At 39.9% G+C, this 14,722-nt stretch overlaps 1 protein-coding gene across 1 annotated transcript in view; it reads left to right on the top strand.

Moving 5' to 3' along the window:
• The window catches only part of LOC117204419 (dexamethasone-induced Ras-related protein 1), a 44,845-nt gene that overhangs the window by 14,943 nt on the left and 15,180 nt on the right, over positions 1 to 14,722 (top strand). The window contains exon 2 of the mRNA XM_033441781.1: positions 14,279 to 14,565. Coding sequence (XP_033297672.1) covers positions 14,522 to 14,565 — 44 coding nt within the window. The 5' untranslated portion in view covers positions 14,279 to 14,521. The remainder of the gene's footprint in view (positions 1 to 14,278; positions 14,566 to 14,722) is intronic.

Raw genomic sequence — 14,722 nt, 5'->3', positions numbered from 1 at the left:
TAAAAAGCGAAAGAACAGCTCTCGTCGGTATTATTGCGCGTCTACTCCCGCCTCTCGTTTCAATCCATGCTGCGATATGTCCTATATTTTATCATCCCAAGAGTACCGCGCGTCTCCCGAACGAAAAATCGTCGTTCGAATTAATTAAAGTATCGCTCGATGCGGCAAAATTCTCTCGGAATAGGCGACGAATGTTCCGAAATTTTCGACAAGTAGGGAGGGAAATGGTTACTGACAAATACTCGTGAAAACACGAAACGGACGATTCCATTTCTCTGGACGACACTCGTTAAAAATTCGATGGAATGTCCCGCTTTAAACGAACCATCTCGAATTAGCCGGGAATCGAACGGTTCTTCGGTGGACATTTTTAACTAGATCGTCCGCCGTGATCCGGTTAATCTGAGAATCGATGTGACAATTAAATCAAGAAGCATCCGTGACCCGCTTGATAAAGTAATTTCTCGAAGAAATCGGACTAGAAACTGAAACGTCGTCTTTTACGTAGGATGTCCCGTTTTCTGTGCAAAGTACAGCAGAGATGCATTCGAAGTAGGTACAAAAGTAATAAAAAAGGTTGGGCCAAGTCTTTCTACGTATAAAGGTATTTAGGTAGAACGTAGTGCGATATTTATTTACTATTTGTTTTGTAAAGTTGCACGGTTATGAAATGACGAAATTGTATAAACATCATCAAGTATCGTATTATGGTATGAATCGAGCAATTAGAGATTACGTGGAGTGTGTTCAGTGGAGCAAAATATATTTATCATGATCGTGCTTATCGTACCACTCCATGCAGTACACAGCCTTTTCAAACGCGTTCGACAATCTATAATGACACGTACACTGTCAATCATAAGTATTGCAACATCTACTCATCAAATTTATTGAAAATTTTTATCAAATTTTATCTCATTTAGTGTTTCACGTTATAAAGCGTATATGATGTAAATGAAATAACTAAAAAATAAAAGCAGCGAGAAACACTGAATTTGTACTAAATAACGACAGAAATTTTAATACAACACTTATAACCGACAGTGTGCGTAACATTAGGTTGTCCGAAAAGTGTCTTTCTTTCGCAAACGTGTTCTTTACAACAGTGCGCCTTTATACAAACGTGAAACCAAGTCTGTGAAATGTCGCGGTGTTTATCTCAACAGAACAGAATGGATCGTACGTAATTCGACAAAATAATATAAAACAAAAAACATCGTGCGTCTATTATTTTCTCATGAAACAAAGGAAACTTTTCGGACAACCTAATACATGTTTGTATAATTATCGGTTCGGCAATGTACCCTCGGGAATTCAAAGCTTAAGTTTTAAGGGTAACGGACGAGATACGAACTCGTCATCATCGCTGATGCACAATGATTTAACGTTTGACCTCCGGGGGTTCGCTCGTGAATGCGAAGGATAATTATGGGCAGCCTTTGGCAGCGTGCTGGTAGGCGATCCGTAGACTGAGTGGCGACTATGCAAATGACGAGCGGCAAATGGCAACTGCACTAAAGGAACGTGTGCTCGTCCTTGGAACAGCCGACAGACCGTTCGTTATCTCTTATCTCGGTCACGTTCTGTGAACGGATAATCGCGGCCCCGAGGATTTGCACTGCCATTGCGAACGACTTAACGACCGAGACAAGATTCCTCGCGCGATTTGCTCGTCTGATTGCTCCTTTTCAAACGCGGGACGATGCGACTCGGACGAACAGAGCGAAAGTTTTCTTTGTCCCGGACAGAAGCGTGATAACGCGTTTCCACCGGCTCTCGACGACGTCGTTGGGAAATTTGCAGACGAAAATAAACGTGTAAATAGCGGCGATGTTTGGCCTGCTGTTTGAGAGAAAAAGTAAAGAAACTCTGGAGCAGTTGTTTTATCCGAGGAAGCAGCGACGATAATAGAAATTTAGGCACAAAGGTGAAGATCCTAGGAGAATTGCGTTCGTGATTTCTATCTTGCGAACTTGCGGTAACGTCAAAAGGATTGCAGGATGAAGAGAAAGAAAAATTCTACCGATGAACCATGAAAATCACTACGCGCAGAAACGATAGACGCCGGACGACATTGTTTGCAAAGTATCTTTCTTCTTTCATAAATCAGAGTTAATTACAGTTTAGTCGTAGACGATACAGGGAACGAAGATCATCGTATCGTCTCGTCGGTTGCAAAATGCGGTGGAAGAAGGTGAAGGAAAATGCCGTGTAAACGAGCAATTGTGCTTGTTAATTTGCGAAAATTTGCGGTACAGTTGGCGGTTATTGTTACAATTTCGCAACACGGAATGATCGCATTTACGGGAACCTTCTTGGTATTATCTTCCAAAGTATTAAGAAGATTCTAAATGGGGTAATGCTGGTAAATTTTACGCAACAGAAATATTACATTCGATTAGAAAACGGCGGTAACCCGATGGAACTTTTCAATCCCTTCGGTTCTTTCTTTTGGTACTTTCGTTAAATGTACTCGAAGGTTACACTACGCGATAACCCCAACCCTATGATCCAAGGTCGAGCATCATCGGTTTCGAAAGGCATTTCAGCTACTTGTTTGCTTCACACTTAGTCGATATCACCTCCTTCAAAACTGCATTGGCCGACATTCAATTTCCATACAAAGACTTTTCTTACACAAAGAACATCCGAAAAGCAGACTGGCTCGACGAAATCCGTACAGAACACGCCGCTGGGGAGTACACGAGCTCCTTGAACGCGTCGCTTCGCTGTTCACATTTCCAACGTAAGATTACACGGTATAGTGTAACACAGTGGCTACTGGTAACGTAGATACGTATGTCTAGTACTTACATAAAGCCATCGTTACAACCGAGTGGTCGGGCTGTAATCGTGTTTTTCGCGCGTTAATTGAAACGGTTGTTCCATATAATGGATGAAATTGAAAATGTTACTGCTCTTTGTACATAAGAAAGTACTGCATTTACATTCTCCATGTTACGTTAAAACTTCCAGAAAAACCACACTGACTTGTTCATAGAAGATTCCGTTAGCAGTTTCACTATGTCGTGAAGATAAGACGCGCGTCCAACGAGTTTACTTTCAGCTTCAAAGAAATCTGTACGCTCTTCCACTTTTGAATTTTATAACAGTCAGGAAACGGGACACTTGGCACCAGCGATGAAGCTCGAAAAAAAAACGGAAACTTCGAAACAGCTTCTAAATACAACGCGATGGACTCCATCAAATTTTTTGGATTAGCGTTCTTCTCTTTTTCTATACGTGTGCCGTGTTTGTCCAAACGAATAAAACCATTTCGAGGACAACAACAAGAATAGCGAGGAAAGCAAGCTGCTTTCGCTCTTATTGGTCGAGTTGGCTGGTGTAAAGGGAGCGGAGGGTGGCAATAAAAGTACAAACAACAGAAATACAACTGCATGTAGCTCGCGTGTTTTACGAGGCCGAAGCAAAACGAGGGTCGTTCGAATTTTCCAAAATGAAACAATAGTTCGCGGAGGACGATTACTTGTGATTATCGAGTATCTAACTTCGAAAGAAGAAACTTTATATGATCGCCATTTATATAGCCAATTTGAAATGGATAAGACTACGAGGATAGCCGAACGCGATTAATCATCGATGATCCCTTGCACGTAACGCCCGATGAGAGAACGTGCTGCGCGTGCTGTATGTACTGAACTTTCGTCGTATAAAGTGCACGTAGAGGTGCTATTAAAGCGAGTTGCGTCGCGAATGTTGACTGGAATCGCGTTACAAACAGCTTTACGTCGGTACGAATATCACGCGATCGTAATAGACGCGCTTCACATTAGGAAAAAGATCTGTTTGGATAAACTTTTCCCCTAATTTTCACGAATTTTCTAGTATAAATTTTCCATTAGCTTTCGCCTGAACGTCTATCCTCCGATTATCGTACGATTTCTCTCATGATATTTACACGAATATCGTGGATGAAGGTAGAGAAACGAAAGTGAAATTCCGGAAACTTTTATACCTTTTCATTCGATTTTTATTAAACGCGATTGATACTGATAAATTCGCAATGATAGCGCGTGTAGAAAGGTCGTAAAGCGATTTACTGTGATTTATTATATCAAAGCAGATTATATCGACGGTCTATTTATTATCTTTTTCCTCAACAAAAAGTAGAAGCCCCGAACGAAATAATTACAACTTGTCACAAGGAGGATTTACGAAGGAGACAGACGTAACCCGCGGAAGAAAGGTCGTGGCAAAGAAAAGAAGAAAAATGAAGGACTAAGAGGGGGGGTAGAAGGCCAAAAACGATCCGTAAGACTCGACGAAAGATAAGAACAAATTTATTTAGGAAACCCCGACGCACGGTCTGCTCCGATAAACTTTCATTCTGCTCTCTTTAAGCAAACGTGTCTTCCTTGGTCACCGTCTGTTCCAAGGGATGTCTTTTCTTAGCACGCGCGGCAACAAGCCTGGATCTCCTCTAAGTCGACGACCCTTTCAGATTAAATTTCGAAGAAAAAGTTGATCCAATGACAGAGAGAGAAAGAGAAACTTGGCTCTGACATCGGTAGCCGAAGACCCTTCTCCGAACGGCATTCTTCCTTAAATTGCCGCGAAAATATTTCATATATTTTCCTTCCCCTTTATTGAATGTATTATGTAACGACATCAGGAACACCGGTGATTCCCTACGAATAATCTGCGCTGTTTCTGTTCGTCTGGATTTTAAATAAACGTCATTGCTTCAAATCATATGTTTTCAAATATTCACATTTTCAAACATTTATATTCTGAAATATTCAAATTTATCGAACTATCAAGGTATATACGCTACTGATATCCGTGGCAATTAAAAAAATATCCTTAGGAATTCAAGTAATAATATTCAAATAACATGTACATGTAGCAGAATAAAATGAAACACACGCCCCAAGAAGATAGAAGAACCGTAACTTTCAAGCATAAAGAAAATCATCCGCTTCGTTCCAGAACTTTCAAAATAATTACATATTCCTGCAATACTTTTCGTAGTCTGTTTTACTTTCTCAAAGAAAGTCCTTTTCTCTTATCTACCTATTTCTTCATGGAGGGCAAAATGTAAGCAAAACTTTAGCAATCAAAGAGCAGAAATTCTACTCTTGTCCTTTGACATTAATAACTATTTCTTTCGAACATCAGGCCGATGTTTGCCGATTTATCATCGCGGGCGAAGGCCAAACGCAAAATACGAGACGTTGCGGAAAGTTTCGCTTCTAAATACATAATTCGAAGACCCATTTGGCGGACGTCTGAGGGTCGTTCCGCGACTCTGAACCGCGTCGTAAATTTGCACGAACGAAATTGCCGAGATAAACACCGATCGGTTGGAAATCGTGATAACCGCCGATTACATTCGAAACGGTAATAAATTTACCAACTTTTATCCGCTTGCAACGAGCCGTTCGAGATTCTTCTTAGCGAGAAAATATGTAGATCGCGAGAGTATCATTTACCTCCATTTGACGATTGAGGCGACTTAAGTTCCATTTACAATATCGATTTCGACGAAGAGAATGAGAACGGGGGAGAGAAAAGAAAGAAGAAAAATACGAAGCAACGAAAGACTGTTTCGAACAAATGCTGTAACCTAGCGATTTAATGGAACTTCTAATAATTGCCTCGACCAGCATCAGATGTTTCATTTCATTATTCACGCGCTACGAAATTTATTGCGTCGATCTTGCGTTGGTCGCATTAACGATTTAACAGATTTCTTACCATAGAGGGGAAGTTTTTCACGAAGAAGAACTTCCTTGGTGGAGTTTCGTGACGCGTTGGTTTCGAATGCAAACGGCTCGACGAAAGTTTCTGAAACATCCGCTGGGTTTATCCATAAGAGACGATTGAAGAATGTTTTCGTACTTCTCTGCGCAGCCAATAAAAGTTACTGCATAGTCTTGGTTTTGTTTAAATTTTTGTGTAAATTTTTAATTCAACATCGCTCGAAGTATATTTTTTCGTTCAATTCGTTGATGAGAAAAACGTCAGAATATAGTTTTTCATTTCCCGTAGTGTGTCAGGCGTTCTTCGTTTCGATATTACGTATAGTAAGATTGCATACGAATCTCGTTTACGTTGAGCGGAGAACATCGTAAACTTTGGTCCGCGATTCTCCTTGCAACGTGATTATCGATTTAATCAGAGATCGTTGTAGAAACGAGTGGAAAGAGTGTGCTGAAAAAATTGCCCTTTTATTCCTTGGGTATTTTCCTTTAGCTATTCTCAGCGATGAAATTTTCGTTTTTGCGCAAACAATCAGTTACGGAACGACGTTCTTTGTACTTTACGTAAGTTCAGTTAAAGAATATACAAGAAAGAACTAAACAGAAGTAAAGCCTGAAGGTTTAAATTCATCTATTTAAGTTGGTGAAATTGTAAATCAGTCCAATGATAAATAAACGATACTTTGTTATTCTTACTCTGACGAGAGTTTCAAGATCAAAAAGTAGAAATTCTCCCGAGCTAAGATGCAACTTGCAATGAAAATAGAGATCTCGAAGATTCACCTGATTTTGGACGTGGGAATAACGTCAGCGTATAGGACGAAACAGGAATAACTTCGCCATTGTTTCCGGTAAAGCCGTGCCGATTTGTGTCCCGGTAACAATACGAAGAACCAAACGCGAAGGGAAGTCGTGGAGACAGCGCGGTGCGGCAGCGTAAATTTAAAGTTGCTATTATTCCAGTCCTGGAACGCGGCTGGATCTGGCGAGAAGCCTGTCCGACATTGTTTCAGCCGTGTATTCGATACGATGAAATTGGAAACTAAGGAAAATTTTCAATGGTTTTATTATCTACGCAACTGGGTCATGTACGCGAATATCTGACCCTGAAGTGAACTTTGCAGAATATAGTAACTGCTATAAGTTCCACCTTAAGCTTGTAGCGTAACTTCGTTCCATCATCGTGCTCGTACAATTGCTATTCAACAACTGTTAATTCCATTAGCCGATCAACTCTAATCAGATAGCTAGATACGATCCTTTGTACGTTAAATGAAATAAAGAAAATGCCAGTTACAACGACATTTACACATGGGAACAAGGCAACTGAAACGAACTGTCGCTGAATGCGCAATTCATCAAACCGATCGATCCCGATCGTTCTATCATTGCACGCGATTACACGAATCTGGCCCGTTCAACGGAAATTAATACGGTCCAAGTTGCCTCGTTTATATCGTTACCTAATTATCTTAATTTCCTGCCGCTTCATGATGCAAAATTTCCCAGATGAAGCTTCGATTTTGCGCGTACGCGCACCATACTTCGACAGCAGCATTGACAAGAGTTTCTCATAGATTCCTTCCTTCGATTACAAGTACGATCGTGGAGAAATTTATTCCGATCCTGACCGATACTGTGCCGACTCGGTCACAACATAGAGAGCACAGGCTCGTTTGTGTTTGGTTGAACGGAACGGAAAGCACAGAGTCGACAAAGAGATAGATAAAAGGCACGACAAGCAGCACTTTCATGAACGACCCTCGTAACGATCATACACGCGTTGTAAAATACTTGAAGCCCGTGACTTACTCGGGGAAGTATCAGATATCAAAAGTTTGGAGGGTAGAGTTGTAGTTTTTTTCAACGCACTTGTGTGTGATGCTTTGCTCGTCGGCCTGATTTATGAGATCAATTGTGAAAGAACGTCCTTTATATTTTATGGCAATCTCACAACGTGTACCTTAATAAACGAATGCCTTCTCTTTCAAACAGCAAAATAAATATGTGTAGCGTATATTCAACGCGCGTAAAAATTTAATAGGCGATATACGCTTACGTAAAGAATAATAAATTTAATTTATTCGACAAACTCGCCTTATTATCTAGGAAGTTGCGTCACGAATAAAAAGTAATCAACGTATAAAAGCTGGCAAACTGGCAAAGTATAATGCGATATTCGAAATCGCGTCGATGTCCCCTCCTATTTCAGAATATTTCACACGGCGTTAAAGCGAAGTTCAGCTTTCGAAAAAGACAGTTCACAGTGACGCACGAGAGCGATCAAATTAAAAGCTCCACGAGTTTATTAATAAACGTTCTTTCGCCATGAAAGCCACGATGTACGCGATGTTCGAACGACAAAAAGGTAATTAACTGAACGAAACGCGTGTCGGTAACCATTTACGCGATCGAGTTTTACGTAATAACTCTCGCCTCTGCAATAGGGGCAGTAGGCGAGCGCGCGTGCAAGCACCCGCGGCTCCGCTGCGTTTGAAATAACAATTCGGACAAAAGAAATGCAATTGTGGCCGTCATAATGCTTTTGTTCGTGTCTTTTCTCCTGGAAATGAATCCTTCAATTGTGCGCCCAGTCGAACGAGCTGGTTTGAATTCGAAATAAAATCTTGTGCACGCGATAATTGCAACCGCAATGAGACAATGGGATTATACAACTCTAAGGGAAGTACGCTTATGCTGATATCTCTTTCGAATGCGTGAAACTGTGAATATATTTATTTCTGTATCGGTTCTTTTCTCTTAGCTTCGAGAAAGGCAAGAAAAAGATAAAAGTTAGTCGACTTCTTTGTGAATTTTACAATAAAAGAAGTTGTTAACCAACGAAAGGGTCTGCGAGTTTTAATTCAATTACGCTTTTAACTATTCTATCAGAACGTCTAACCGTGGTTCCGCAGTACGTATGTACATTCGAAATCTGCAGCTTTCCTAACCCGTGTGTACATTTATGCTACTTGGATACATTTACAAACATCTACCTTGCTGCGCTCCAACCTAATCCACTCGAATCACTCGGTTCACTGATAGAAATAACCGAATTCTCTCTGATACTAAAAAACAACTAAATTGTAGCTTTTAACATGTTTCTTGGATATTTTACGATTTCATACGATTTAGGATCTTTTTTATCGCGATTTTGCGTAATCGTCATTCCCGTGGACATTATTCAACACGCTTATAAAATAGGTTAATGTACGTCGACGTCCATCGAATAATACTCGAAGAGGGTTTCGTGCAATCCTGATCGCATCGCGCTCGAAATGACCGTATAAATCAAAATAAAGTGTGCGTTCGCGTTTGCGTGACGACTTAACCGACTCACAGTGTATACAATACAAATGAAGAAACCCATTTGTACGAAGGATCTCGAACCACTTATCGGGACACAGCGCCCGAAGTGAGACGTTGCGTGGAACGTTTGCCGTCTCGATGTTAAACAAAGAACGAAAGTACTTGGAAAGTCATTACGAATGCTAGTACATTAACGTAATTGATAATAAAAGGAACAATAAAAGAAAGAATGATGTTCCCAACACCATTTAAAGCAGAAATATTAAACATTTTTAGATATGTAAATTTCGTTCCGTAAACTTCCACCTTAGCTGAAACCTGTACCACCAAATTTCTCTAAAAAACTTATAAATCGATATCCAGCCGCGACCCTCCGAACTTTATTGTCCTCTCTGCTATGCCTGAGAGAAAAATATTCCAAAAAAATATGGTTAGTATGAGAAACAAAATAGCGCGTGAATAAAGTTTAGTAAACCAGTCGTGACTTTTCGCTATTGTTCGTTACTTTTTCACGTTTACCAAGCGGGTCACGCGCGATTTGAATTATTTACGGATGCGATTCGTTCGTTGCCGCAAGTATGGACGTCAGGTAAAAGCTTTTAGTCGAATAGGACTGGCGTCGATACGTGAAAATATTCGCTCCTCGGAACCTTCTCCCTTGAAGGAAATATTCGTCCAATTCTTTTTTGCTCGTAACGTTTAATTATACACTTTATTCGAACAGATCTTTTTGCGCGCGGTAATTGGAGACCGTGCCAATCGAACATAATCAAATTTCTTCGTGCCTGCGGACCATCCATTTGCCCCGCAACTCGGCCCGTCTTGTCGTTAATTAATGGAGTTACGACCGAATAAAAAATCGCGCTGGGGTGCTTCTCTCTTTTTCGTCCTAACTTCTTTCGCTTTCGTTCTTTTTATTTCCGCACTTTGTTATTTGCATATTACACGAGCCTGTGTGTACAATTTTATCGCGCTCGTTAAAGCAAACTGGGACGGATCTACCAACGCGTTGCAACGCCGGGTTTCTGCGTTGCAGAGTACAGATGACGCCTTTTTTTTTTTAATTCTCGCCTTATGCAGTTCGACGAAAGCCTATCGATGAACGAAGGGAAGAAACGAAGCAATTGGCGATGATAGAGTTTCCAGAAATGGAGGGACACGGAGATGGATACTGGATTTTGTGGAGCATAGGTCAATAGGTATAAATTGCCTACATTCCGTTATGAAAGTGGTTGCAAGTTTCGAAAACATTGTACAAGCTGTATAGTTAGTTTTGTCGATAAATATGAACTCGAAAGTAAAACTTGGAAGTGGAAGTCCCGTTTAATCGTGAAATTCCAAACAACGAAGGCGATATTTTAATTGATTCGCCGGTAGAACCGCGATTACAACATAGGAACAGAGGTTGCAAGGGAAAAGTATTTATAGACGCCGTTTTCTTTTAACTATGTCCGTATACGGTATCCGTCCACGAAGTTACGACCACATTTCACGAAACTTTCTGCCCGACGCACCGCGTTCCTCCGACATTCTCGTTCGAATTCATCGAATTTAGTAAAACAGTTACGAAAAACGGGTCTCTACGGATTCTGTAAATAAGAACAAAAATGTTTTCGAAATTTTGCAAAACGAGCACTCGACGGGATCTCCTCGCAATTCCGGAACGTGGTTTCCCTGTTTCTGTCACGACGAATTAAACCGGATGTTTCGTATTGGGAAATATCGAGTTGCATTTATTCCACGTTCCTACGAGCGCGATTTTTAAAAAGACGAATAGCTTCTCAACTTTGACCCGATCGGGAAAGGGGAAAAAGGAAAGCCAGAGAAAGTTGATCCAGGAAAATCCGTTACGTAAAGCGACATGGCGTGTCGAGAAAGACGATGAAGACTTATAATTTTTTACGCGGACGCCAGGCATAGCACGGAAGGGCGGAAAAGAAAATCGAAGGGAGACCTTTTTTCCCTTGATCTCTATGTTTGTGAAGCAAGATGGGAAAACCTTTAAAAACTTCCTCTCAGAGATGCTCGATAGCACGGGCTACGATATTTAGCCAAATGATTAATAACACCCTCGTGCCCTTCTAACTTTTTCTTCGTTTTTCCTTGTCCGTGTAGAAAAAAATGTTTGGTATTCCATTTAACCGTGATGATACAACGTTTCCAGCCTCGAGAGATGCTGTTTCCTTTTTTGGAACGAATTTCGAGACGCTGTTAACAGAATTACGTTTTCCACGGCACTACGGTTATTAGAACAACTGTTTAGAGACGAAAGACAAAGGCCCTAACGGAGGAAAGTTTCCAAAAATGAAGAATCGACCTTCTCCTTTTTTTCTCGAACTATCACGTGCAAGTTTATCCTGTCGTTTCCGTTTCATCTTTATTTCTTCGTTTAATTCCATTGTAGAAGTCAGCGAATTTTAGAAAATTCTGACAGTTAACAAAGGAAATGGGGTACTCAGAAACCGTAAGAATGACGCTCGTCTGAAACGACGAGCAGTGGACCAGGTTGACCGTGTTAGGATAGGTCATGTCGCAAATTATTTGATTCGGTTTACGTCAGGCATCGTGGCTTGGTTAATTATTGAAATTAACGGAAACGATGTTTGGTCGCTTCGTCGATAATCGTGTCTCGAGATTATCGGATAGCTAGTAAAACGAAATTATAGCAATTTTGCAATCGATGCGAATTAATCGTTCCATCTAAATAAGTAATAGACATATACATCAAATGGAATTACTAGAGAATATTGCACGATAACGCCGCAAATTCATATGGAAATCATGAAAGTGGGACGAACCAAATATTTCTTTGTGAATGTATAAAGAATCTAACAAATTCGATTCAACAAAATGTTAAAAAAGAAATCACTGCAAGAAAAATTTCGATAATATAAAAATCTGTATTCCTCTAACTACACGCGAATAAAATATCGATAACCATTATTCGTCATAGAATTCTTCTATTTCTGTTATGAACTAATTCATCGTTTCGTTGAACTATTCGTCGTTTCAATGGAACGCGGGGCACGATGATCAAATTATCGTCTATACGGAAACCGATATTTCTATAATTTTTCATATAATCATTCTAAATGGAAATATTTCTAAAATGTCATTTTCGGCGTTTTTATCGGTTATTTTTTTTCTTTTTTTTTGAAAATTCTCATTTTCGTTGATTTCTTGCTATGCTTGCGATACAACCACTCGTGAAAACATTCACCTACGTCATTTTCAACAAACATACATTTCCAATCGATAATACACAGTAAGTGAAACCTTTTCCAATTAAACAACTACATCGATGATCGCGATGGTCTTCGTTAACGTGAATCGGAGAACAGTGTTACGTTGAACGATTGCCATTCGTTGATGAATGCCACAGAATCTAAAAGAACAATTAAAACTGTGAGCAAATATCGTACTCGCGGTATGTCAACATTACTTGTTATACATTTGGAAATTGATGCACGTTGCAGTAAGTAGCGAGGCCATTCGAGTCCTGAGTTTCTTTTAAATTACGTTGTATGAAATGACTGAAAAAGAGTTCAAAACAATTTTTTTGAAAAACTTCTCTTTTGTTTTCAATATTTTTCTTTTACTCGTGTTTGTTAGAATAATCTAAGAACGAGCGCACAGAAAATTTTTAAAATTTATTTTGAGCAATTTTTTCATTAAATTTAAATAAAGGGATTTGCGTAATATATGTGAAATGCTTTTGAAAAGTTATCAATAAGGGAAAAAAATCTCGATTAAATCCCAGAAAATAAATGTGTGTCATTTTATTCAACTGGGGACACAAATAGCGTTGTGTGAAATTTAACAAACTTTCCGGTACATAGTAGCGAAACACAACTTCGGTTACGCATGCTCAATTGCGTGCAGGTAACACATAAAAATCTGTCACATCAAATCTAAAGAGAATACACGACACGAATTTACCTCGACATTCCGGATACCCGATTCCATCGTATCATGTTCACTAAAAGAAACCGTATCACGTTTCGTATTAACATTTGCCCATTGGTGTTGACGTCTTCTATGAGAATTCGACACTTCCGGTACACGCGAAATACGATCTTGTCGATATTTCTGCAAAACCTACTGATTAGACAAAATATATTTTAATAAAAAAAATTTTATTTCATTTTTTTGTGATAACCGTTTTGTAACTCAATCTTTACGGTACTCGTAATTTTCTTGAAATGTTATACCCGTAGGCAAGAAAAAATTTTATAAATTTTTGTTTTCGTTTTGATAAAACAAGGAAGAAATAACTGATTAGTTGTATCAATTTGAACAAATTTTACGCACGTCACGTTTGTACAATGACGATAAAAGAACTGATTATTGAATAAAACTTCGTCTCATATTATCTTCATATTCTCAATTTTCCAATGAATTTTACGTAGAAATAATGAACGTTCGAATTAAATATTCATATCCAGCGATATTTTTACCGTGCGTGGAGAAATTTCACATAAGGGAGGGGGTGTGATATTTGAATGTGGTATTTGAAAAATCATTGATTTAACGGTGGAATGTTTGCGAACCTACTAAAACGTGTTTACTTCTCGACACGTGTGTTTTAACGCAAGAAGAGTATTCGCTCGAATTTAATGCAAATATCGATCCTTCTTCTCTCTGTATACAACCTGCTAAAAATAAGTTAAACAAATATTGTGAATTTAAATACATCTACATAAATGTTTAAACAATACAAGGTAAAAACAAATCGAGTTCCGCATTGCATGACCGCTCGATAAACGAATTTGGATTTTTCGGTTAGCGAGGCGAGATCAAACGCGCCGACTATACAGTTTCATGCTTTACTTCATTTTCTGTTTGAAAATCGCTTTTTCAGTACTCCTCCCTGTTGAATGGCCTTTGCCGTGGCACGCAAGGCAAACCCCGTGGAATGTTGTGCAAACGATAAAAAGCAAGGCGCGGAATGCCATTCTCGAAACATCGCTGATCGCAATAAAAATAACGCCGCTATGGTAATCCATTTTTCTTTATAAAACCATCTCGGTTCAATTGGAATATTCAACACGTAAACGTTCAATAAAAATTCTAACAGCTATTGAAAATCATACGTGATCCTAATTCGATGGGCGGAGATTCGAAGAATCACCTTCAACAGAATCTCTTCGAATATTCTACCACGCGCTATTATATTCCTCGTCCTTTCACGCGTTACGTTACAGGGTCTTCCAACATATTTACTCACTTAGAACATTTTATTTCAGCTGGAGGCGTGCGGCCGATTCGTGTGCTGCGCGCAGAGGCTGTGCAGAAGCGGAAGTGCACCAGAGGAGGCTGAGCAACGAATCAATCGAGGTCGAAGGGGAGCACAGGCGGGCCCCGAATTGGAGGGGCCCTCAGGCTCGGAGGATGGCATCCTTCCGATCCCAGTCAGCCCTAGTCCAGCGTCTACGTCCTCGCAGGAGGATGCCTGCAAACCACCCCCGCGCAATTGCTACCGTTTGGTTATGCTCGGTAGCGCGAGGGTTGGCAAAACTGCCATTGTAGCACGGTAACTCTTACCCTTTCCTTTTCGCCACTATAATCATAGATTCCGGATAAAGTGGTCGGTTCTTTTATTTCTTTTCACCCACTACAAAGCAGAAACGATTCTAGTTCTCTCTCTCTCTCTCTCTCTCCCTCTCTCTCTTGAACATGGAGAGAGATGC

Source organism: Bombus bifarius, unplaced genomic scaffold (genome assembly GCF_011952205.1).
Source record: "Bombus bifarius isolate JDL3187 unplaced genomic scaffold, Bbif_JDL3187 scf7180000007978, whole genome shotgun sequence".
Lineage (NCBI taxonomy): Eukaryota > Metazoa > Arthropoda > Insecta > Hymenoptera > Apidae > Bombus > Bombus bifarius.
Note: the sequence above shows the minus strand (reverse complement) of the source record. Positions and strands in the feature narration are given on the sequence as shown.